A 26280-nucleotide genomic window follows, 5' to 3' on the forward strand; every position below is an offset into this window, starting at 1 on the left:
GGTGGTGATCCGTCATCCACACTGATATGTCTGCCAGACATGCAGAGATGCGATTCGCCACCTGGTCATCAGAAGGGGGAAAGGAAAGATTAACAGAAGGGGGAAAGATTCAGCCACCTGGTAGGGAGCTCAGGTTACGCAATCCAAGCGTGGGCCGCGCCGGGAGATGCCCAACTCTGAGAGGGTGGAGAGGAGGATCTGATGGTTCACAGTATCGAAGGCAGCCGATAGATCTAGAAGGATGAGAGCAGGAGAAGATTAATTGTGTGTCGTCTGCATAGCAATGATAAGAGAGACCATGTGAGGTTATGACAGAGCCAAGTGACTTGGTGTATAGCGAGAATAGGAGAGGGCCAAGAACAGAGCCCTGGGGGACACCAGTGGTGAGAGCGCGTGGTGAGGAGACAGATTCTCGCCACGCCACCTGGTAGGAGCGACCTGTCAGGTAGGACGCAATCCAAGCGTGGGCCGCGCCGGAGATGCCCAACTCTGAGAGGGTGGAGAGGAGGATCTGATGGTTCACAGTATCGAAGGCAGCCGATAGATCTAGAAGGATGAGAGCAGAGGAGAGAGAGTTAGCTTTAGCAGTGCGGAGCGCCTCCGTGATACAGAGGAGAGCAGTCTCAGTTGAATGACTAGTCTTGAAACCTGACTGATTTGGATCAAGAAGGTCATTCAGAGAGAGATAGCGGGAGAGCTGGCCAAGGACGGCACGTTCAAGAGTTTTGGAGAGAACACCTTTATTTAACCAGGTAGGCTAGTTGAGAACACCTTTAGAAAGAACTGGCCACCCCACATATGCTCTCTCTAATTCTCTCTTTCTTTATTTAACTCTCTCTTTATTTAACGGAGGACCTGAGCCCTAGGACCGTGCCCCAGGACTACCTGACATGATGGCTCCTTGCTGTCCCCAGTCCACCTGACTGTGCTGCTGCTCCAGTTTCAACTGTTCTGCCTTATTATTATTTGACCATGCTGGTCATTTATGAACATTTGAACATCTTGGTCATGTTCTGTTATAATCTCTACCCGGCACAGCCAGAAGAGGACTGGCCACCCCACATAGCCCGGTTCCTCTCTAGGTTTCTTCCTAGGTTTTGGCCTTTCTAGGGAGTTTTTTAACCTAGCCACCGTGCTTTTACACCTGCATTGTTTGCTGTTTGGGGTTTTAGGCTGGGTTTCTGTACAGCACTTTGAGATATCAGCTGATGTACGAAGGGCTATATAAATACATTTGATTTGATTTGAAGGGATACTGGTCTGTAATTGTTGACATCGGAGGGATCGAGTGTAGGTTTTTTCAGAAGGGGTGCAACTCCAGGTAGCTCTCTTGAAGATGGAAGGGATGTAGCCAGCGGTCAGGGATGAGTTGATGAGCGAGGTGAGGTAAACCAGGTAGGAGAAGGTCTCCGGAAATGGTCTGGAGAAGAGAGGAGGGGATAGGGTCAGGTAGGCGGGCAGGTTGTTGGGCGGCCGGCCTAGTCACAAACCAGGTAGGCTAGCGAGATTTCATCTGGAGAGAGAGGGGAGAAAGAGGTCAGAGCACAGGGTAGGGCAGTGTGAGCAGAACCAGCGGTGTCGTTTGACTTAGCAAACGAGGATCGGATGTCGGTAGACCTTCTTTTCAAAATGGTTGACGAGGTCAGAGGTCATTGAGGTCATGGGCTAGCTGCTGTCCAGTCAGACAGTCACTACACATTTCCACTGCCTCTAAATCAGTTGAACCAGGCTGTTTGACCTGTGGACAGTGGATACGGAATGTTTTCAGACCCCTTTGGCTTTTTCCACATTTTGTAACGTTACAAAATTACTATTTAAGTTTATTTCCTCATCAATCTGCACACAATACCCCATGTTGACAAAGGAAAAACAGGTTTTTTGAATTTTTTGCAAAAGTATGTAACACATTTACATTATGATTCAGACCCTTTCAGACTCTGTGCCTTTGACACAATCCTGTCTCGGAGCACTATGGACAATCTCTTCAACCTAATAGCTTACTTTCTGCTCTGACATGCACTCTCAACTGTAGGACCTTATATAGAGAGGTGTGGGACTTTCCAAATCATGTCCAATCAATTGAATTGACCACTCCAAGTATTTATTTATTCCACCTTTATTTAACCAGGTAGGCTAGTTGAGAACACCTTTATTTAACCAGGTGGGCTAGTTGAGAACACCTTTATTTAACCAGGTAGGCTAGTTGAGAACACCTTTATTTAACCAGGTAGGCTAGTTGAGAACACCTTTATTTAACCAGGTAGGCTAGTTGAGAACACCTTTATTTAACCAGGTAGACTAGTTGAGAACACCTTTATTTAACCAGGTAGGCTAGTTGAGAACACCTTTATTTAACCAGGTAGGCTAGTTGAGAACACCTTTATTTAACCAGGTAGGCTAGTTAAGAACACCTTTATTTAACCAGGTAGGCTAGTTGAGAACACATTTATTTAACCAGGTAGGCTAGTTGAGAACACCTTTCTTTAACCAGGTAGGCCAGTTAAGAACACCTTTATTTAAACAGGTAGGCTAGTTGAGAACACCTTTATTTAACCAGGTAGGCCAGTTAAGAACACCTTTATTTAAACAGGTAGGCTAGTTAAGAACACCTTTACTTAACCAGGTAGGCTAGTTCAGAACACCTTTATTTAACCAGGTGGCCAGTTGAGAACAAGTTTTCATTTACAACTACGACCTGGCCAAGATAAAGCAAAGCAGTTCGACACATACAACAACACAGAGTTACACATAAACAAACATACAGTCAATAATACAATAGAACAATCTATATACAGTGTGTGCCAATTAGGTAAGAGTAGGGAGGTAGGCAATAAATACACCATAGAGGATAATGGTCGGCAGACCAGCTGCAGTGTGTGCAAACCTGGTCAAGAACTACAGGAAACGTATGATGTACCAAATATTACATTCTGCTTTTCTGAAGTATCAAATACTTATGTCATGCAATAAAATGCAAATTAATTACTTAAAAATCATACAATGTGATCTTCTGGATTTTTGTTTAAGTCTCTCACAGTTGAAGTGTACCTACGATAGAAATGACAGACCTCTACATGCTTTGTAAGTAGGAAAACCTTCAAATCGGCAGTGTATCAAATACTTGTTCTCCCCACTGTATGATGAAACTAAATATACACGGGACGGGACAAGACCAAGACTTCTACGCCATCTTGGAATCTAAAGTCATAGAAACATCTCAAGGATGATCAATGGAAACAGGATCCACCTGAGCTCAATTTCAAGTCTCATAGCAAAGGGTCTGAATACTTATGTAAATAAGGTGTTTATGTTTTTTATTTTTAATAAATGTGCAAAACAATTATCCAAACAGGTTTTTGTTATTATGGGATATCGTGAGTAGATTGCTGAGGATAAAAATATATATATATGTTAGAATAAGGCTGTAATGTCACGGTTTGGCCGGAGGCTGGCTCATTGCGCTCTAGCGACTCCTTGGGTTGGCTGGGAAAGTGCAGGCTGACTTCGGTCGTCAGTTAAACGGTGCTTCCTCCGACACATTGGTGCAGCTTCCTGGCTAAGCGGATGGGTGATATTAAGTAGTACGTTTTGGTTTCAGAGAACGCATGACATACGCCTCTCCCGAGCACGTTGGGGAGTTGCAGATTCCAAGAACACAGGATGAGATGTTACTATCCTTTGTGCAAGCACTTCCAAGAGTTAATGAACAGTGAGCCTGGTGAAATTTGGGGAGCGCATCGACAGTAGTGTACCTTTGGTTCCTAGGGTGTTTCGGCCTTTCACACTATACACCCTCCCCAAAGGCGGCCAGCGACAGGGTGATCAATCCTACGCTTGCATCCCATTCCCAATAAGTCATAGGAGTTGCCATGTTGATGATAGCCAACATTCCATGGGACTATGCATGGCAGGGGCGTCCTCCTCCCTGAGTCAAGCATTGTTGACCGCATACCTCCTCGCCCTCTCACTTCGGGACCCAGCTGGGGTCTTTCCTCTTCATCCAGAGCCACTGACTGCTGCCTTCTGCCGCCTCTGATACAGCTTTGATTGCCGAACGCGGCTCTGGCCCTTAATTCCCAGGTCTCTAAGCAGTCTGGTTGTAGACGTTGCCACAAAACCTCTGCAGAGATGAGACAAGATCGGAATCACGAAATTATATACATATTTTTTGAATATTATTCAAAATGATTGACAACTATTATGGCTGCCCAAGGTGCTCCCACCAATAATGAATTCTGGGGTGTGAAGACATCTTCATTCATTTAGAACATTAACTTTCTTTCTCTTTGAAATAGGTTGTGTAGATCTTGAGGAACCTTTGACATCTAACCCCTGACATCTGACCTCTAAACTCTGACCTCTGCCCCCAGGTGAGGAGGTGAAGAACCCTCAGAAGGCCATTCCCATAGGCATTGTGTCGTCTCTCCTCATCTGCTTCGTGGCCTACTTCGGAGTGTCTGCTGCTCTCACCATGATGATGCCCTACTACCTCCTAGACAACAACAGTCCTCTGCCCGCAGCCTTTAAACACGTAGGCTGGGAGGGAGCCACTTACGCTGTGGCTGTAGGGTCACTGTGTGCTCTGTCCACCAGGTTAGTACACATACTGATACATTTATGTATAGAAAGAAGGTGATTCAACACACACACCGAGCCTCACCTAGACAAACTAACCTGTATGTACACACACACCCTGCTGATGTGATCAGTGAGTTTAGCTCACACCACCAGGTGTGTGCGTGTGTGTGTCTCTTAGTGAGTATATATTTAACCATGGGGGTATTTGATTCCCAAGCTGTCTATTAATATCAGTAGAGAGATCTGTCATACTGTCCCATAAATATCATGTTCATTATAAACTGGGTGGTTCGAGCCCTGAATGCTGATTGGCTAACAGACGTGGTATATCAAATCAATCAATCAAATGTATTTATAAAGCCCTTTGTACATCAGCTGATATCTCAAAGTGCTGTACAGAAACCCAGCCTAAAACCCCAAACAGCAAGCAATGCAGGTGTAGAAGCATGTTGGCTAGGAAAAACTCCCTAGAAAGGCCAACGCCTAGGAATAAACCTAGAGAGGAACCAGGCTATGTGGGGTGTCCAGTCCTCTTCTGGCTGTGCCGGGTGGAGATTATAACAGAACATGGCCAAGATGTTCAAATGTTCATAAATGACCAGCATGGTCAAATAATAATAATCACAGGCAGGACAGTTGAAACTGGAGCAGCAGCATGGCCAGGTGGACTGGGGACAGCAAGGAGTCCTCATGTCAGGTAGTCCTGAGGCATGGCTCAGGTCCTCCAAGAAAGAGAGAGAGAATTAGAGAGAGCAGACTTAAATTCACACAGGACACCGGATAGGACAGGAGAATCAAATCAAATCAAATCAAATCAAATTTATTTATATAGCCCTTCGTACATCAGCTGATATCTCAAAGTGCTGTACAGAAACCCAGCCTAAAACCCCAAACAGCAAACAATGCAGGTGTAAAAGCACGGTGGCTAGGAAAAACTCCCTAGAAAGGCCAAAACCTAGGAAGAAACCTAGAGAGGAACCGGGCTATGTGGGGTGGCCAGTCCTCTTCTGGCTGTGCCGGGTAGAGATTATAACAGAACATGACCAAGATGTTCAAATGTTCATAAATGACCAGCATGGTCAAATAATAATAAGGCAGAACAGTTGAAACTGGAGCAGCAGCACAGTCAGATGGACTGGGGACAGCAAGGAGCCATCATGTCAGGTAGTCCTGGGGCACGGTCCTAGGGCTCAGGTCCTCCGAGAGAGAGAAAGAAAGAGAGAATTAGAGAGAGCATATGTGGGGTGGCCAGTCCTCTTCTGGCTGTGCCAGGTGGAGATTATAACAGAACGTGGCCAAGATGTTCAAATGTTCATAAATGACCAGCATGGTTGAATAATAGTAAGGCAGAACAGTTGAAACTGGAGCAGGAGCATGGCCAGGTGGACTGGGGACAGCAAGGAGTCCTCATGTCAGGTAGTCCTGGGACATGGTCCTAGGGCCCAGGCCAGTTGAAACTGGAGCAGCAGCATGGCCAGGTGGACTGGGGACAGCAAGGAGTCATCATGTCAGGTAGTCCTGGGGCATGGTTCTAGGGCTCAGGTCCTCCGAGAGAGAGAAAGAAAGAGAGAAGGAGAGAATTAGAGAACGCACACTTAGATTTACACAGGACACCGAATAGGACAGGAGAAGTACTCCAGATAAACAAACTGACCCTAGCCCCCCGACACATAAACTACTGCAGCATAAATACTGGAGGCTGAGACAGGAGGGGTCAGGAGACACTGTGGCCCCATCCGAGGACACCCCGGACAGGGCCAAACAGGAAGGATATAACCCCACCCACTTTGCCAAAGCACAGCCCCCACACCACTAGAGGGAAATCTTCAACCACCAACTTACCATCCTGAGACAAGGCCGAGTATAGCCCACAAAGATCTCCGACACGGTACAACCCAAGGGGGGGGGGGGAACCCAGACAGGCCGACCACAACAGTGAATCAACCCACCCAGGTGACGCATCCCCCCCCAGGGACGGCACGAGAGAGCCCCAGCAAGCCAGTGACTCAGCCCCCGTAACAGGGTTAGAGGCAGAGAATCCCAGTGGAAAAAGGGGAACCGGCCAGGCAGAGACAGCAAGGGCGGTTCGTTGCTCCAGAGCCTTTCCGTTCACCTTCCCACTCCTGGGCCAGACTACACTCAATCATATGACCCACTGAAGAGATGAGTCTTCAGTAAAGACTTAAAGGTTGAGACCGAGTTTGCGTCTCTGACATGGGTAGGCAGACCGTTCCATAAAAATGGAGCTCTATAGGAGAAAGCCCTGCCTCCAGCTGTTTGCTTAGAAATTCTAGGGACAATTAGGAGGCCTGCGTCTTGTGACCGTAGCGTACGTATAGGTATGTACGGCAGGACCAAATCAGAGAGGTAGGTAGGAGCAAGCCCAAGTACTCCAGATATAACAAACTGACCCTAGCCCCCATAACACAAACTATTGCAGCATAAATACTGGAGGCTGAGACAGGAGGGGTCAGGAGACACTGTGGCCCCTTCTGATGACACCCCCGGATAGGGCCAAACAGGAAGGATATAACCCCAAACCACTAGAGGGAAATCTTCAACCACCCATCCTGAGACAAGGCCGAGTATAAAGATATACTGTATATCAGACCGTATACTACGGATATGACAAAACGTGTAGTTTTTCCTGCTCTAATTTAGTTGATAACCAGTTTATAATAGCAATAAGGCTCTCGGGGGTTTGTGATATATTGCCAATATACCACCTGCCTGTTAGCGGTTCTAAAGGCATTGAGTTGTAGACTTCTAATTTGATTCCCAAACGTTAGGGAAAAAAAGTGTTTCAAAAGGGTTCTTCGGCTGTCCCCATAGGAGAACCCTTGTTGGTTCCAGGAAGAACCATTTTGGGTAGCATGTAAAATGCTGTGTGAAAAGGATTCTACATTGAAGCCAAAACAGCTCTACTTAAGAAAAACAAAAAGGTTCTACCTGGAACCAACAAGTGTTCTGCAAAGGGTTCTTCTATGGGAACAGTCGAATAACCCTTTTAGGTTCTAGAGGGGTGTAGTTCCATTCCGTGTCTGTGATAAGATGTCGAAATGATTAACATCTTCTGATATTCCAAAATGAAATGTGTTTTATTTCAACCTTGATCTCTCTGTCTGAATTGCCTGTTTCGTGATTTTGAATTTGTCCCACATGGCATCCTATTCTCATTATAGTGCACTACAATACACCAGGGTCCATAGGGCTTTATAGTGCACTACAATACACCAGGGTCCATAGGGCTTTATAGTGCACTACATTGCACTAGGGTCCATAGGAACTTTATAGTGCACTACATTACACCAGGGTCCATAGGGCTTTATAGTGCACTACATTACACCAGGGTCCATAGGGCTTTATAGTGCACTACATTACACCAGGGTCCATAGGGCTTTATAGTGCACTACATTGCACTATGGTCCATAGGAACTTTATAGTGCACTACATTACACCAGGGTCCATAGGGCTTTATAGTGCACTACATTACACCAGGGTCCATAGGGCTTTATAGTGCACTACATTACACCAGGGTCCATAGGGCTTTATAGTGCACTACATTGCACTATGGTCCATAGGAACTTTATAGTGCACTACATTACACCAGGGTCCATAGGGCTTTATAGTGCACTATATTGCACCAGGGTCCATAGGGCTTTATAGTGCACTACATTACACCAGGGTCCATAGGGCTTTATAGTGCACTACATTACACCAGGGTCCATAGGGCTTTATAGTGCACTACATTGCACCAGGGTCCATAGGGCTTTATAGTGCACTACATTGCACCAGGGTCCATAGGGCTTTATAGTGCACTACATTGCACCAGGGTCCATAGGGCTTTATAGTGCACTACATTGCACTATGGTCCATGGGAACTTTATAGTGCACTACATTACACCAGGGTCCATAGGGCTTTATAGTGCACTACATTACACCAGGGTCCATAGGGCTTTATAGTGCACTACATTACACCAGGGTCCATAGGGCTTTATAGTGCACTACATTACACCAGGGACCATAGGGCTTTATAGTGCACTACATTGCACTATGGTCCATAGGAACTTTATAGTGCACTACATTACACCAGGGTCCATAGGGCTTTATAGTGCACTACATTACACCAGGGTCCATAGGGCTTTATAGTGCACTACATTGCACCAGGGTCCATAGGGGTCTTGTCTAAAGAAGTGAGCAATATAGGGAGTACGATGTCGTTTGGGATTGAGCCTCTAACTCTGTGTTTATGCATGAAGGAATATTAACTATTTAAAATGGTAATTGCTCTGACTAACACCCTTCATCACTATCGTAACCCCCGCCTGCTAACACTTTCAGTCCTGTGATTGGATGCCCCAGCCTTCAGTCAAATCTCAGCACCCTGCTCATACGTCGTAAGTGCGGGAAAACCACACCCCTTTGGAAATAAAAGTCCAAATCAAACCAAAATGGTCTTTCCAAAACTCCATCCATGGACCTTCAATCACTGGCAACAAATCAACAACAAAAACATCTACTCAAACCTTCCAAAAGAACATAAAGCCTAGAACAATGACGAAATATGTATATTTATCTACTATTTGGAATCAATTGAATGTGTTAGCTGCTCTGTGATTAACTCCCAACGTGACTGGCCTGCGTGGCATTGCCTGTATTCTGTCTGTATGTGTCCGGCTGTCCAGCTGTGTGTGTGTGTCAGTTTGTGCATGTGTGTGTGTGTGTGTCAGTTTGTGCATGTGTGTGTGTGTGTGTGTGTGTGTGCATGCGTCTGTGTGATCGTCCATCTTATGGCTGTATGTGTGTCTGCTGTTCAAGTACATAGCAGAGACAAGCCATAGCACCAAAACACCCCGAATCCCCACCCTCACCTCTGGCTTTATGGTCAGCCCTCTCACCAAAATACCATGGTACCACGGTTATCACTAACAACATGGTTATCACTAACACCACGGTTATCACTAACAACATGGTTATCACTAACAACATGGTTATCACTAACAACATGGTTATCACTAACAACATGATTATCACTAACAACATGGTTATCACTAACACCACGGTTATCACTAACAACACGGTTATCACTAAAAACATGATTATCACTAACAACATGGTTATCACTAACAACACGGTTATCACTAACAACATGATTATCACTAACAACATGGTTATCACTAACAACATGATTATCACTAACAACATGGTTATCACTAACAACATGAGTATCACTAACAACAAGGTTATCACTAACAACAAGGTTATCACCAACACCATGGTTATCGCTAGCAACAAGGTTATCGCTAACGACATGGTTATCGCTAACTACATGGTTATCGCTAGCAACAAGGTTATCGCTAATGGCATGGTTATCGCTAGCTACAAGGTTATCGCTAACGGCATGGTTATCGCTAGCAACAAGGTTGTCGCTAACAACAAGGTTATCACCAACAACATGATTATCACTAACAACATGTTATCACTAACACCATGGTTATCACTAACAACATGGTTATCACTAACACCATGGTTATCACTAACACCATGGTTATCACTAACAACATGATTATCAATAACAACATGGTTATCACTAACAACATGGTTATCACTAACAACATGGTTATCACTAACAACAAGGTTATCACTAACAACATGGTTATCACCAACAACATGGTTATCGCTAGCTACAAGGTTATCACTAACAAAATGGTTATCACTAACAACATGATTATCACTAACAACAAGGTTATCACCAACAACATGGTTATCACTAACAACAAGGTTATCACTAACACCATGGTTATCGCTAGCAAAAGGTTATCGCTAATGGAATGGTTATCGCTAGCTACAAGGTTATCGCTAACGGTATGGTTATCGCTAGCAACAGGGTTATCGCTAACAACTCGGTTATCGATAACAACAAGGTTATTGCTAACGGCAAGGGTATCGCTAACGACAAGGTTATCGCTAACGATATGGTTATCGCTAACAGCAAGGTTATCGCTAACGACAAGGTTGTCACTAGCAACAAGGTTATCGCTAACAACATGGTTATCACTAACAACATGGTTATCACTAACAACATGGTTATCAATACCAACATGGTTATCACTAACAACATGGTTATCAATACCAACAAGGTTATCGCTAACAACATGGTTATCAATACCAACAAGGTTATCGCTAACAACATGGTTATCAATACCAACATGGTTATCGCTAACAACATGGTTATCAATACCAACAAGGTTATCGCTAACAACATGGTTATCAATACCAACATGGTTATCACTAACAACATGGTTATCGCTAACAACATGGTTAGCACTAACAACATGGTTATCGCTAACAACATGGTTATCACTAACAACATGGTTAGCACTAACAACATGGTTAGCACTAACAACATGGTTATCGCTAACAACATGGTTATCACTAACACCATGGTTATCGCTAAGAACATAGTTATCACTAACAAGATGGTTATCGCTAACAACATGGTGGTACCCAAACAGAGGGACATCGATAACGGAAGCCAAGATCATGATATGCTGAAACAGACTGGTACCTGCACAAGACACAAGAGGTTAATGTTGGAAGGGTCAGGTCTCGGAGGGAGCAACATTACAGCTACGTTACAGGGAGATACATTACAGGGAGATACGTTACATGGAGGTTCATTACAGCTACATTACAGGGAGCTACATTACAGGGAGCGACATTACAGCTACATTACAGGGAGACACATTACAGGGAGCAACATTACAGGGAGCTACATTACATGGAGCAACATTACAGCTACATTACAGGGAGACACATTACAGGGAGTTACGTTACAGGGAGCTACGTTACAGGGAGCAACATTACAGGGAGCTACGTTACAGGGAACTACGTTACAGCTACGTTACAGGGAGTTACGTTACAGCTACATTACAGGGAGTTACATTACAGGGAGTTACATTGCAGCTACATTACAGGGAGTTACATTACAGGAAGCTACATTACAGGGAGCTACGTTACAGTTACATTACAGGGAGCTACATTACAGGGAGTTACATTACAGGAAGTTACATTGCAGCTACAGTACAGGGAGCTACATTACAGGGAGCTACGTTACAGCTACATTACAGGGGGCTACATTACAGGGAGCTACGTTACAGCTACATTACAGGGAGATATATTACAGGGAGCTACATTACAGCTACATTACAGGGAGCTACGTTACAGCTACATTACAGGGAGATATATTACAGGGAGCTACATTACAGGGAGTTACATTACAGGAAGTTACATTGCAGCTACAGTACAGGGAGTTACGTTACAGCTACATTACAGGGAGATATATTACAGGGAGCTACATTACAGGGAGATATATTACAGGGAGCTACATTACAGGGAGATATATTACAGGAAGCACCAGAACACCCCGAATCCCCACCCTCACCTCTGGCTTTATGGTCAGCCCTCTCACCAAAATACCATGGTACCACGGTTATCACTAACAACATGGTTATCACTAACAAGTTACATTACAGGGAGTTACATTGCAGCTACATTACAGCTACATTACAGGGAGCTACATTACAGCTACATTACAGGGAGCTACATTACAGCTACATTACAGCTACATTACAGCTACATTACAGGGAGTTACATTACAGGGAGTTACATTGCAGCTACATTACAGCTACATTACAGGGAGCTACATTACAGGGAGTTACATTGCAGCTACATTACAGCTACATTACAGGGAGCTACGTTACAGGGAGTTACATTACAGGGAGTTACATTGCAGCTACATTACAGCTACATTACAGGGAGTTACATTACAGGGAGTTACATTGCAGCTACATTACAGCTACATTACAGGGAGCTACATTACAGCTACATTACAGCTACATTACAGCTACATTACAGGGAGTTACATTACAGGGAGTTACATTGCAGCTACATTACAGCTACATTACAGGGAGCTACATTACAGGGAGTTACATTACAGGGAGTTACATTGCAGCTACATTACAGCTACATTACAGGGAGCTACGTTACAGGGAGTTACATTACAGGAAGTTACATTGCAGCTACAGTACAGGGAGCTACGTTACAGGGAGTTACATTACAGGAAGTTACATTGCAGCTACAGTACAGGGGGCTACATTACAGGGAGCTACATTACAGGGAGCTACGTTACAGCTACATTACAAGGGGATACATTACAGGAAGCTACATTTCAGAGGTCTACATTACAGGGAGCTACATTACAGCTACATTACAGGGAGCTACATTACAGGGAGCTACGTTACAGCTACATTACAGGGAGCTACGTTACAGCTATGTTACAGGGTGGATTTTGTTGTTTGACTCCTTGTCTCTTCCTGCTATTTACTAGTTTGACCCTCTATTAAGCCGTCACCCTCCTCCTCCCCTCCTCCCCTCCTCTCCTCTATCAAGTCTCTCTCCCCTCAACCCTTCCTCCCCCCTCAACCCTTCCTCCTCTCCTCTATCAAGTCCCCAGCCCCTCAATCCTTCCTCCTCCCCTCAACTCTTCCTATGCCCCTCAACCCTTCCTCCTCTCATCTATCAAGTCTCTCTCCCCTCAACCCTTCCTCCTTCCGACAACCCTTCCTCGCCCCCTCAACTCTTCCTCCTCCTCTATCAAATCTCTCTCCCCACAACCCTTCCTCCTCCCCTCAACCCTTCTTCCTCTTCTCTACCAAATTCTCCTCCCCTGTTCCCCCACTTTACCCTCACCCCTCCTATACCTACCATTCTACCAAAATCTCCCTTTCTCATCCCTTTCCTCTCCCTCCCTTCCTCCCCCCAGTCTCCAGGGCTTTATGTTCCCTCTCTCCTCGACCCTCTCCCCTCCCTCCCTTCCTACCCCCAGTCTCCTGGGCTTTATGTTCCCTCTCTCCTCAACCCTCTCCCCTCATTTCCTTCCTCCCCCCAGTCTCCTGGGCTTTATGTTCCCTCTCTCCTCATCCCTTTCCTCTCCCTCCCTTCCTCCCCCCAGTCTCCTGGGCTCGATGTTCCCTCTCCCTCGTATAATATTTGCCATGTCTCGCGATGGCCTCCTCTTCTCCTTCTTGGCCCGCATCAGTGAGAGGAAGACACCCATCATGTCCACCATGGCTGCTGGAGTCATGTCTGGTAAGCAGCGTCAGGGGTTAGGGGTTAGGGGTTAGAGGTTAGAGAAGACACCCATCATATCCACCATGGCTGCTGGGGTCATGTCTGGTAAGCAGCATCAGGGGTTAGGGGTTAGAGGTTAGAGGTTAGAGGTTAGAGAAGACACCCATCATATCCACCATGGCTGCTGGAGTCATGTCTGGTAAGCAGCGTCAGTTAAATTACAAGAGGTAGAGGTGGGAAGACAGTGGTAGAGCGAGCAGCTGCATGGTGTCGTTGTTTACCTAGCTGTCATCTCCTCGAAGAGAGAGGTTAAAGTTAATAAATACATTATAATAAATCAACCTGGTGTTCAGAGTGCTGTAACACAGTTAGTCACCTGAGGACCTACAGTCAGATTGGACCCCAGCTCTGTGGATGATGTGGCCAAGATGTTCTGTGTTTGAACCACACATCATAAGTTTGTAGTATTGTTGTCACTCTTTCAGAAGTCTCGGCCCAGTGATATTTACTTATCTGACAACTATTATCAAGCATACGAATGAAAAGAGTTGAGGGAGAGGAGAGAGAGTAGGGAAATGAGACAGTAGAGAGAGTAGGGAGAGGAGAGAGAGTAGGGGGAGGAGAGATTGTAGGGGGAGGAGAGAGAGTAGGGAAATGAGAGAGTAGAGAGAGTAGGGAGAGGAGAGAGAGTAGGGGGAGGAGAGAGAGTAGGGGGAGGAGAGATTGTAGGGGGAGGAGAGAGAGTAGGGGGAGGAGAGATTGTAGGGGGAGGAGAGAGAGTAGGGGAGGAGAGATTGTAGGGGAGGAGAGAGAGTAGGGGAGGAGAGAGTAGAGCGAGTAGGGGGAGGCGAGATTGTAGGGGAGGAGAGAGAGTAGGGGGAGGAGAGAGAGTAGGGAGAGGAGAGAGAGAGTAGAGGGAGGAGAGATTGTAGGGGGAGGAGAGATTGTAGGGGAGGAGAGATTGTAGGGGGAGGAGAGAGAGTAGGGGGAGGAGAGATTGTAGGGGGAGGAGAGAGAGTAGGGGGAGGAGAGATTGTAGGGGGAGGAGAGAGAGTAGGGAGAGGAGAGAGAGTAGAGGGAGGAGAGATTGTAGGGGAGGAGAGATTGTAGGGGAGGAGAGAGAGTAGGGGGAGGAGAGATTGTAGGGGGAGGAGAGTCGGGAGAGGAGAGATTGTAGGGGGAGGAGAGAGAGTAGGGAGAGGAGAGAGAGAGTAGAGGGAGGAGAGAGAGTAGGGGGAGGAGAGATTGTAGGGGAGGAGAGAGAGTAGTGGGAGGAGAGATTGTAGGGGGAGGAGAGATTGTAGGGGGAGGAGAGATTGTAGGGGGAGGAGAGAGAGTAGGGGGAGGAGAGATTGTAGGGGGAGGAGAGAGTAGGGGAGGAGAGAGTAGAGCGAGTAGGGGGAGGCGAGATTGTAGGGGGAGGAGAGAGAGTAGGGGGAGGCAGGAGATAGTAGTGTAGTAGTGTAGATAGAAGAGATAGAGGGGTTAGTGTAGACAGAGGAGATAGAGGGGTTAGTGTAGACAGAGGAGATAGAGGGGTTAGTATAGACAAAGGAGATAGAGGAGATAGAGGGTTAAGTGTAGACAGAGGAGATAGAGGGGTTAGTGTTGATAGAGGAGATAGAGGGGTTATTGTAGACAGGGGAGATAAAGGGGTTAGTGTAGACAGAGGAGATAGAGGGGTTAGTGTAGACAGAGGAGATAGAGGGTTAAGTGTAGACAGAGGAGATAAAGGGGTTAGTGTAGCCAGAGGAGATAAAGGGGTTAGTGTAGACAGAGGGATAGTGGGGTTATTGTAGACAGAGGAGATAGAGGGGTTAGTGTAGACAGAGGAGATAGAGGAGATAGAGGGGTTAGTGTAGACAGAGGAGATAGAGGGGTTATTGTAGACAGAGGATATAAAGGGGTTATGGCCTTTCTGTCTCTCCTCCAGCTATCATGGCCTTTCTGTCTCTCGCCCAGCTATCATTGGCTTATGGCCTTTCTGTCTCTCCCCCAGCTATCATGGCCTTATGGCCTTTCTGTCTCTCCCCCAGCTATCATGGCCTTTCTGTCTCTCCTCCAGCTATCATGGCCTTATGGCCTTTCTGTCTCTCCTCCAGCTATCATGGCCTTTCTGTCTCTCCTCCAGCTATCATGGCCTTTCTGTCTCTCCTCCAGCTATCATGGCCTTTCTGTCTCTCCCCCAGCTATCATGGCCTTTCTGTCTCTCCTCCAGCTATCATGGCCTTTCTGTCTCTCCTCCAGCTATCATGGCCTCATGGCCTTTCTGTCTCTCCTCCAGCTATCATGGCCTTTCTGTCTCTCCTCCAGCTATCATGGCCTTTCTGTCTCTCCCCCAGCTATCATGGCCTTTCTGTCTCTCCTCCAGCTATCATGGCCTTTCTGTCTCTCCTCCAGCTATCATGGCCTTTCTGTCTCTCCCCAGCTATCATGGCCTTTCTGTCTCTCCTCCAGCTATCATGGCCTCATGGCCTTTCTGTCTCTCCTCCAGCTATCATGGCCTTTCTGTCTCTCCTCCAGCTATCATGGCCTTTCTGTCTCTCCTCCAGCTATCATGGCCTCATGGCCTTTCTGTCTCTCCTCCAGCTATCATGGCCTTTCTGTCTCTCCTCCAGCTATCATGGCCTTTCTGTCTCTCCTCCAGCTATCATGGCCTCATGGCCTTTCTGTCTCTCCTCCAGCTATCATGGCCTTTCTGTCTCTCCTCCAGCTATCATGGCCTTTCTGTCTCCCCCCCAGCTATCATGGCCTTATGGCCTTTCTGTCTCTCCCCCAGCTATCATGGCCTTATGGCCTTTCTGTCTCTCCCCCAGCTATCATGGCCTTTCTGTCTCCTCCAGCTATCCAGCTATCATGGCCTTTCTGTCTCCCCTATCAGCTATCAAGGCCTTATGGCCTTTCTGTCTCTCCTCCAGCTATCATGGCCTTTCTGTCTCTCCTCCAGCTATCATGGCCTTAGCTGGCCTTTCTGTCTCTCCCCCAGCTATCATGGCCTTTCTGTCTCTCCTCCAGCTATCATGGCCTCATGGCCTTTCTGTCTCTCCTCCAGCTATCATGGCCTTTCTGTCTCTCCTCCAGCTATCATGGCCTCATGGCCTTTCTGTCTCTCCTCCAGCTATCATGGCCTTTCTGTCTCTCCCCCAGCTATCATGGCCTTTCTGTCTCTCCTCCAGCTATCATGGCCTTTCTGTCTCCCCCCCAGCTATCATGGCCTTTCTGTCTCCCCCCCAGCTATCAAGGCCTTATGGCCTTTCTGTCTCTCCTCCAGCTATCATGGCCTTTCTGTCTCTCCCCCAGCTATCATGGCCTTATGGTCTTTCTGTCTCTCCTCCAGCTATCATGGCCTTATGGCCTTTCTGTCTCTCCTCCAGCTATCATGGCCTTATGGCCTTTCTGTCTCTCCTCCAGCTATCATGGCCTTTCTGTCTCTCCCTCCAGCTATCATGGCCTTTCTGTCTCTCCTCCAGCTATCATGGCCTTATGGCCTTTCTGTCTCTCCTCCAGCTATCATGGCCTTTCTGTCTCTCCTCCAGCTATCATGGCCTTATGGCCTTTCTGTCTCTCCTCCAGCTATCATGGCCTTTCTGTCTCTCCTCCAGCTATCATGGCCTTATGGCCTTTCTGTCTCTCCTCCAGCTATCATGGCCTTATGGCCTTTCTGTCTCTCCTCCAGCTATCATGGCCTTTCTGTCCTTTCTGTCTCTCCTCCAGCTATCATGGCCTTAGCTGGCCTTTCTGTCTCTCCTCCAGCTATCATGGCCTTATGGCCTTTCTGTCTCTCCTCCAGCTATCATGGCCTCATGGCCTTTCTGTCTCTCCCCAGCTATCATGGCCTTTCTGTCTCTCCTCCAGCTATCATGGCCTTTCTGTCTCTCCTCCAGCTATCATGGCCTTTCTGTCTCTCCTCCAGCTGGCCTTTCTGTCTCTCCTCCAGCTATCATGGCCTTTGGCCTTTCTGTCTCTCCTCCAGCTATCATGGCCTTATGGCCTTTCTGTCTCTCCTCCAGCTATCATGGCCTCATGGCCTTTCTGTCTCTCCTCCAGCTATCATGGCCTTATGGCCTTTCTGTCTCTCCTCCAGCTATCATGGCCTTTCTGTCTCTCCCCCAGCTATCATGGCCTTATCTGTCCTTGTCCTCATGGCCTTTCTGTCTCTCCTCCATGGCCTTTCTGTCTCTCCTCCAGCTATCATGGCCTCATGGCCTTTCTGTCTCTCCTCCAGCTATCATGGCCTTTCTGTCTCTCCTCCAGCTATCATGGCCTTTCTGTCTCTCCTCCAGCTATCATGGTCCTCCAGCTTTCTGTCTCTCCCCAGCTATCATGGCCTTTCTGTCTCTCCTCCAGCTATCATGGCCTTTCTGTCTCTCCTCCAGCTATCATGGCCTTTCTGTCTCTCCTCCAGCTATCATGGCCTTTCTGTCTCTCCTCCAGCTATCATGGCCTTTCTGTCTCTCCCCAGCTATCATGGCCTTATGGCCTTTCTGTCTCTCCCCAGCTATCATGGCCTTTCTGTCTCTCCCCCAGCTATCATGGCCTTTCTGTCTCTCCTCCAGCTATCATGGCCTTATGGCCTTTCTGTCTCTCCTCCAGCTATCATGGCCTTGGCCTTTCTGTCTCTCCCCAGCTATCATGGCCTGGCCTTTCTGTTTCTGTCTCCCCCAGCTATCATGGCCTTTCTGTCTCTCCTCCAGCTATCATGGCCTTATGGCCTTTCTGTCTCTCCTCCAGCTATCATGGCCTCATGGCCTTTCTGTCTCTCCTCCAGCTATCATGGCCTTATGGCCTTTCTGTCTCTCCTCCAGCTATCATGGCCTCATGGCCTTTCTGTCTCTCCTCCAGCTATCATGGCCTTATGGCCTTTCTGTCTCTCCTCCAGCTATCATGGCCTTTCTGTCTCTCCCCAGCTATCATGGCCTTTCTGTCTCTCCTCCAGCTGGCCTTTCTGTCTCTCCTCCAGCTATCATGGCCTTTCTGTCAGCTGGCCTTTCTGTCTCTCCTCCAGCTATCATGGCCTTTCTGTCTCTCCTCCAGCTATCATTAGCTGGCCTTTCTGTCTCTCCTCCAGCTATCATGGCCTTATTTTCTGTCTCTCCTCCAGCTATCATGGCCTTATGGCCTTTCTGTCTCTCCTCCAGCTATCATGGCCTTTCTGTCTCTCCTCCAGCTATCATGGCCTTTCTGTCTCTCCTCCAGCTATCATGGCCTTATGGCCTTTCTGTCTCTCCTCCAGCTATCATGGCCTTTCTGTCTCTCCTCCAGCTATCATGGCCTTATGGCCTTTCTGTCTCTCCTCCAGCTATCATGGCCTTTCTGTCTCTCCTCCAGCTATCATGGCCTTTGGCCTTTCTGTCTCTCCCAGCTATCATGGCCTTTGGCCTTTCTGTCTCTCCCCAGCTATCATGGCCTTTCTGTCTCTCCTCCAGCTATCATGGCCTTTCTGTCTCTCCCCCAGCTATCATGGCCTTATGGCCTTTCTGTCTCTCCTCATGGCAGCTATCATGGCCTCTGTCTCTCCTCCAGCTATGGCCTTTCTGTCTCTCCCCCAGCTATCATGGCCTTTCTGTCTCTCCTCCAGCTATCATGGCCTTTCTGTCTCTCCTCCAGCTATCATGGCCTTTCTGTCTCTCCTCCAGCTATCATGGCATGGCCTTTCTGTCTCTCCTCCAGCTATCATGGCCTCATGGCCTTTCTGTCTCTCCTCCAGCTATCATCATGGCCTTTCTGTCTGGCCTTTCTGTCTCTCCTCCAGCTATCATGGCCTTTCTGTCTCTCCCCAGCTATCATGGCCTTTCTGTCTCTCCTCCAGCTATCATGGCCTTATGGTCTTTCTGTCTCTCCTCCAGCTATCATGGCCTTTCTGTCTCTCCCCCAGCTATCATGGCCTTATGGCCTTTCTGTCTCTCCTCCAGCTATCATGGCCTTTCTGTCTCTCCTCCAGCTATCATGGCCTTTCTGTCTCTCCCCAGCTATCATGGCCTTATGGCCTTTCTGTCTCTCCTCCAGCTATCATGGCCTTTTCTGGCCTTTCTGTCTCTCCTCCAGCTATCATGGCCTTTCTGTCTCTCCTCCAGGCCTTTCTGTCTCTCCCCAGCTATCATGGCCTTTCTGTCTCTCCCCAGCTATCATGGCCTTTCTGTCTCTCCCCAGCTATCATGGCCTTTCTGTCTCTCCCCAGCTATCATGGCCTCTGTCTCTCCTCCAGCTATCATGGCCTTTCTGTCTCTCCTCCAGCTATCATGGCCTTATGGCCTTTCTGTCTCTCCCCAGCTATCATGGCCTTATGGCCTTTCTGTCTCTCCCCCAGCTATCATGGCCTTTCCTCTCCCCAGCTATCATGGCCTTTCTGTCTCTCCCTCCAGCTATCATGGCCTTTCTGTCTCTCCCCAGCTATCATGGCCTTGGCCTTTCTGTCTCTCCCCAGCTATCATGGCCTTTCTGTCTCTCCCCCAGCTATCATGGCCTTTCTGTCTCTCCTCCAGCTATCATGGCCTTTCTGTCTCTCCTCCAGCTATCATGGCCTTTCTGTCTCTCCTCCAGCTATCATGGCCTTATGGCCTTTCTGTCTCTCCTCCAGCTATCATGGCCTTGGCCTTTCTGTCTGTCTCTCCCTATCATGGCCTTTCTGTTTCTGTCTCTCCTCCAGCTATCATGGCCTTTCTGTCTCTCCTCCAGCTATCATGGCCTTTTCTGTCTCTCCCCCAGCTATCATGGCCTTTCTGTCTCTCCCCCAGCTGGCCTTTCTGTCTCTCTCTGTCCTCCAGCTATCATGGCCTTTCTGTCTCTCCTCCAGCTATCATGGTATTGTCTGTCTCTCCCCCAGCTATCATGGCCTTATGGCCTTTCTGTCTCTCCCCAGCTATCATGGCCTTTCTGTCTCTCCCCAGCTATCATGGCCTTTCTGTCTCTCCTCCAGCTATCATGGCCTTTCTGTCTCTCCCCAGGCCTTTCTGTCTCTCCCCAGCTATCATGGCCTTTCTGTCTCTCCCCAGCTATCATGGCCTTTCTGTCTCTCCCCAGCTATCATGGCCTTATGGCCTTTCTGTCTCTCCCCCAGCTATCATGGCCTTTCTGTCTCTCCTCCAGCTATCATGGCCTCATGGCCTTTCTGTCTCCCCAGCTCCCTTTCTGTCTCTCCTCCAGCTATCATGGCCTTTCTGTCTCTCCTCCAGCTATCATGGCCTTTCTGTCTCTCCTCCAGCTATCATGGCCTTATGGCCTTTCTGTCTCTCCTCCAGCTATCATGGCCTTTCTGTCTCTCCTCCAGCTATCATGGCCTCATGGCCTTTCTGTCTCTCCTCCAGCTATCATGGCCTTTCTGTCTCTCCCCCAGCTATCATGGCCTCATGGCCTTTCTGTCTCTCCTCCAGCTATCATGGCCTTTCTGTCTCTCGCCCAGCTATCATTGGCTTATGGCCTTTCTGTCTCTCCCCCAGCTATCATGGCCTTTCTGTCTCTCCTCCAGCTATCATGGCCTTTCTGTCTCTCGCCCAGCTATCATTGGCTTATGGCCTTTCTGTCTCTCCCCCAGCTATCATGGCCTTTCTGTCTCTCCTCCAGCTATCATGGCCTTTCTGTCTCTCGCCCAGCTATCATTGGCTTATGGCCTTTCTGTCTCTCCCCCAGCTATCATGGCCTTATGGCCTTTCTGTCTCTCCTCCAGCTATCATGGCCTTTCTGTCTCTCCCCCAGCTATCATGGCCTTTCTGTCTCTCCCCCAGCTGTCGTGGCCTTTCTGTCTCTCCCCCAGCTATCATGGCCTTTCTGTCTCTCCCCCTAGGCTGGCCTTTCTGTCTCTCCCCCAGCTATCATGGCCTTTCTGTCTCTCCCCCAGCTGTCGTGGCCTTTCTGTCTCTCCCCCAGCTATCATGGCCTTTCTGTCTCTCCCCCAGCTGTCGTGGCCTTTCTGTCTCTCCTCCAGCTATCATGGCCTTTTCTGTCTCTCCCCAGCTAGCTGTCCCTTTCTGTCTCTCCTCCAGCTATCATGGCCTTTCTGTCTCTCCCCCAGCTGTCGTGGCCTTTCTGTCTCTCCTCCAGCTATCATGGCCTTTCTGTCTCTCCCCCAGCTGTCGTGGCCTTTCTGTCTCTCCTCCAGCTATCATGGCCTTTCTGTCTCTCCCCCAGCTGTCGTGGCCTTTCTGTCTCTCCTCCAGCTATCATGGCCTTTCTGTCTCTCCTCCAGCTATCATGGCCTTTCTGTTTGACCTGAAGGACCTGGTTGATCTGATGTCTATTGGCACTCTACTGGCCTACACCCTGGTGGCAGCCTGCGTTCTGGTACTCAGGTTAGTATCCTCAACCCTAAACCCTGTGTTCTGGTACTCAGGTTAGTATCCTGAACCCTAAACCCTGTGTTCTGGTACTCAGGTTAGAGGACAATCATATCTATCAACAGATGACACCCATTAAAAAAGGATTATCTCCATCTGTAATGGTCTGCCTGTGTCCTCTAAACCTAAGAGATTGATCCTCGTTCTGCCTGTGACCTCTAACCCTAAGAGATTGATCCTCGTTCTGCCTGTGTCCTCTAGCCCTAAGAGATTGAACGAGGATCAGACTATGTCCTCTAACCTTAAGAGTACTGGCGTGGTAATACTGATGGTCTGTTAACAGAGCAGGTTAGGAGAACTAATGTGGCAGGTTAGGAGAACTAACGCGCAGGTTAGGAGAACTAACACAGCAGGCTAGGAGAACTAACGTGGCAGGTTAGGAGAACTAACGCGCAGGTTAGGAGAACTAACCCAGCAGATTAGGAGAACTAACGTGGCAGGTTAGGAGAACTAACACAGCAGGCTAGGAGAACTAACACAGCAGGTTAGGAGAACTAACACAGCAGGTTAGGAGAACTAACACAGCAGGTTAGGAGAACTAACACAGCAGGTTAAGAGAACTAACACAGCAGGTTAGGAAAACTAACACAGCAGGTTAGAAGAACTAAGCCAGGTGGTTAGGATGATTAACACAGCAGGTTAGGAGAACTAACACAGCAGGTTAGGAGAACTAACACAGCAGGTTAGGATATTGAAATTGGCAGACTAGGAGAACTAATTATGCAGTTCAGCTGAATTAACATTTACATTTACATTTAAGTCATTTAGCAGACGCTCTTATCCAGAGCGACTTACAAATTAATTGAGCAGGTTAGAAGGATGAGGTTTAATGTTAGGAAAAAGGTTTGGTTTTGCTTCATTGATAAAGTGAATTGTTGTCCCCAATGTCACTACTAGATAGAGCACTACTAGATAGAGCACTACTAGATAGAGCACTACTAGATAGAGCACTACTAGATAGAGCACTACTAGATAGAACACTACTAGATAGAACACTACTAGATAGAGCACTACTAGATAGAGCACTACTAGATAGAGCACTACTAGATAGAACACTACTAGATAGAGCACTACTAGATAGAACACTACTAGATAGAGCACTACTAGATAGAGCACTACTAGATAGAACACTACTAGATAGAGCACTACTAGATAGAGCACTACTAGATAGAACACTACTAGATAGAGCACTACTAGATAGAACACTACTAGATAGAGCACTACTAGATAGAGCACTACTAGATAGAACACTACTAGATAGAGCACTACTAGATAGAACACTACTAGATAGAGCACTACTAGATAGAGCACTACTAGATAGAACACTACTAGATAGAGCACTACTAGATAGAGCACTACTAGATAGAGCACTACTAGATAGAGCACTACTAGATAGAACACTACTAGATAGAGCACTACTAGATAGAGCACTACTAGATAGAGCACTACTAGATAGAGCACTACTAGATAGAACACTACTAGATAGAACACTACTAGATAGAGCACTACTAGATAGAGCACTACTAGATAGAACACTACTAGATAGAGCACTACTAGATAGAGCACTACTAGATAGAGCACTACTAGATAGAGCACTACTAGATAGAGCACTACTAGATAGAGCACTACTAGATAGAACACTACTAGATAGAGCACTACTAGATAGAACACTACTAGATAGAGCACTACTAGATAGAGCACTACTAGATGGAACACTACTAGATAGAACACTACTAGATAGAGCACTACTAGATATAACACTACTAGATAGAGCACTACTAGATAGAGCACTACTAGATAGAACACTACTAGATAGAACACTACTAGATAGAGCACTACTAGATAGAGCACTACTAGATAGAACACTACTAGATAGAACACTACTAGATAGAACACTACTAGATAGAGCACTACTAGATAGAACACTACTAGATAGAACACTACTAGATAGAACACTACTAGATAGAGCACTACTAGATAGAGCACTACTAGATAGAACACTACTAGATAGAGCACTACTAGATAGAGCACTACTAGATAGAGCACTACTAGATAGAGCACTACTAGATAGAGCACTACTAGATAGAGCACTACTAGATAGAACACTACTAGATAGAGCACTACTAGATAGAGCACTACTAGATAGAGCACTACTAGATAGAACACTACTAGATAGAGCACTACTAGATAGAGCACACTACTAGATAGAGCACTACTAGATAGAGCACTACTAGATAGAACACTACTAGATAGAGCACTACTAGATAGAGCACTACTAGATAGAGCACTACTAGATAGAGCACTACTAGATAGAGCACTACTAGATAGAACACTACTAGATAGAGCACTACTAGATAGAGCACTACTAGATAGAACACTACTAGATAGAGCACTACTAGATAGAGCACTACTAGATAGAGCACTACTAGATAGAGCACTACTAGATAGAGCACTACTAGATAGAACACTACTAGATAGAACACTACTAGATAGAGCACTACTAGATAGAGCACTACTAGATAGAGCACTACTAGATAGAACACTACTAGATAGAGCACTACTAGATAGAGCACTACTAGATAGAGCACTACTAGATAGAGCACTACTAGATAGAGCACTACTAGATAGAACACTACTAGATAGAGCACTACTAGATAGAGCACTACTAGATAGAACACTACTAGATAGAGCACTACTAGATAGAGCACTACTAGATGGAACACTACTAGATAGAACACTACTAGATAGAGCACTAGATATAACTAGATAGAGCACTACTAGATAGAGCACTACTAGATAGAACACTACTAGATAGAACACTACTAGATAGAGCACTACTAGATAGAGCACTACTAGATAGAACACTACTAGATAGAACACTACTAGATAGAACACTACTAGATAGAGCACTAGAGAACACTACTAGATAGAACACTACTAGATAGAACACTACTAGATAGAGCACTACTAGATAGAGCACTACTAGATAGAACACTACTAGATAGAGCACTACTAGATAGAGCACTACTAGATAGAGCACTACTAGATAGAGCACTACTAGATAGAGCACTACTAGATAGAGCACTACTAGATAGAACACTACTAGATAGAACACTACTAGATAGAGCACTACTAGATAGAGCACTACTAGATAGAGCACTACTAGATAGCCAGAAACGTAAACAAACCGTCTGTGGCAACAAATCATCAGTATCAGAACACCAGAACAAAGAGCTCCACCCTCTCGCTTTACAAGTTACGGGCAAGTCTATGAGCCTCCCCTTCCAAAATGTGAAAGATACAAAATCACGATTTATCCAAAGCACTGCTGCTTGTTATCTCATATGCATCTCGTTGTATCATGACAGATCAACGCTACCATTTATGTTGACATAGTCTGTCCACCAGATTACCTACATAGTACAATTGGACAGTGTTTCTCAAACCCTTCCTCTGGGACCCCCCCCCCCCCCCCCAGCGGTTCCATGAATTTAATATATTCCAGAACTAGCACACCTGATTCAACTTAACAATTAATCATCATCGCTTTATGTCTCTCTCAAATGTCAAAATGCCTTGTATACTGTTGTTTAGGATAGTTATCATTGTTTTAGTTTACTATGGAGCCCCTAGTCCCAATCAACATGCCTCAGATACCTCCTTTGTCCCACCCCCCACACATGCGGTGACCTCACCCACTATAACCAGCAAGTCCAGAGACGCAACCTCTCTTATCATCACCCAGTGCCTGGGCTTACCTCCACTGTACCCGCACCCCACCATACCCCTGTCTGCACATTAAGCCCTGAATCTATTCTACCACGTCCAGAAATCTGCTCCCTTTATTCTCTGTCCTCAACACTGATGACCAGATGACCAGTCTTGACAGCCTTTAGCCGTACCCTCATCCTACTCCCCCTCTGTTCCTCGGTGATGTGGAGGTTAACCCAGGCCCTGTGTGTCCCCAGGTGCTCTCATTTGCTGAATTCTGTAACCAAAAAAGCCTTGGTTTCATGCATGTTAACATCAGAAGCCTCCTCCCTAAGTTTGTTTTACTCACTGCCTTAGCACACTCCGCCAACCCCGATGTCCTTGCCTGAATCCTGGCTCAGGAAGGCCACCACAAATTCTGAGATTTCCCTCCACAACTACAACATTTTCCATCAAGATAGAACTGCCAAAGGAGGAGGAGTTGCAATCTACTGCAGAGATAGCCTGCAAAGTTCTGTCATACTTTCCA

At 46.9% G+C, this 26280-nt stretch overlaps 1 protein-coding gene across 2 annotated transcripts in view; it reads left to right on the forward strand.

Moving 5' to 3' along the window:
• slc7a1a (solute carrier family 7 member 1a) overlaps nt 1-26280 on the forward strand; it is a 74950-nt gene that overhangs the window by 39686 nt on the left and 8984 nt on the right. For both annotated transcript variants that reach the window (XM_046330764.1, XM_046330771.1), the window contains exons 7-9: nt 4371-4593; nt 13592-13728; nt 21893-21995. In XM_046330764.1, the coding sequence (XP_046186720.1) occupies nt 4371-4593; nt 13592-13728; nt 21893-21995 (463 nt within the window). The remainder of the gene's footprint in view (nt 1-4370; nt 4594-13591; nt 13729-21892; nt 21996-26280) is intronic.

This window comes from Oncorhynchus gorbuscha, linkage group LG02 (genome assembly GCF_021184085.1).
Source record: "Oncorhynchus gorbuscha isolate QuinsamMale2020 ecotype Even-year linkage group LG02, OgorEven_v1.0, whole genome shotgun sequence".
NCBI lineage: Eukaryota > Metazoa > Chordata > Actinopteri > Salmoniformes > Salmonidae > Oncorhynchus > Oncorhynchus gorbuscha.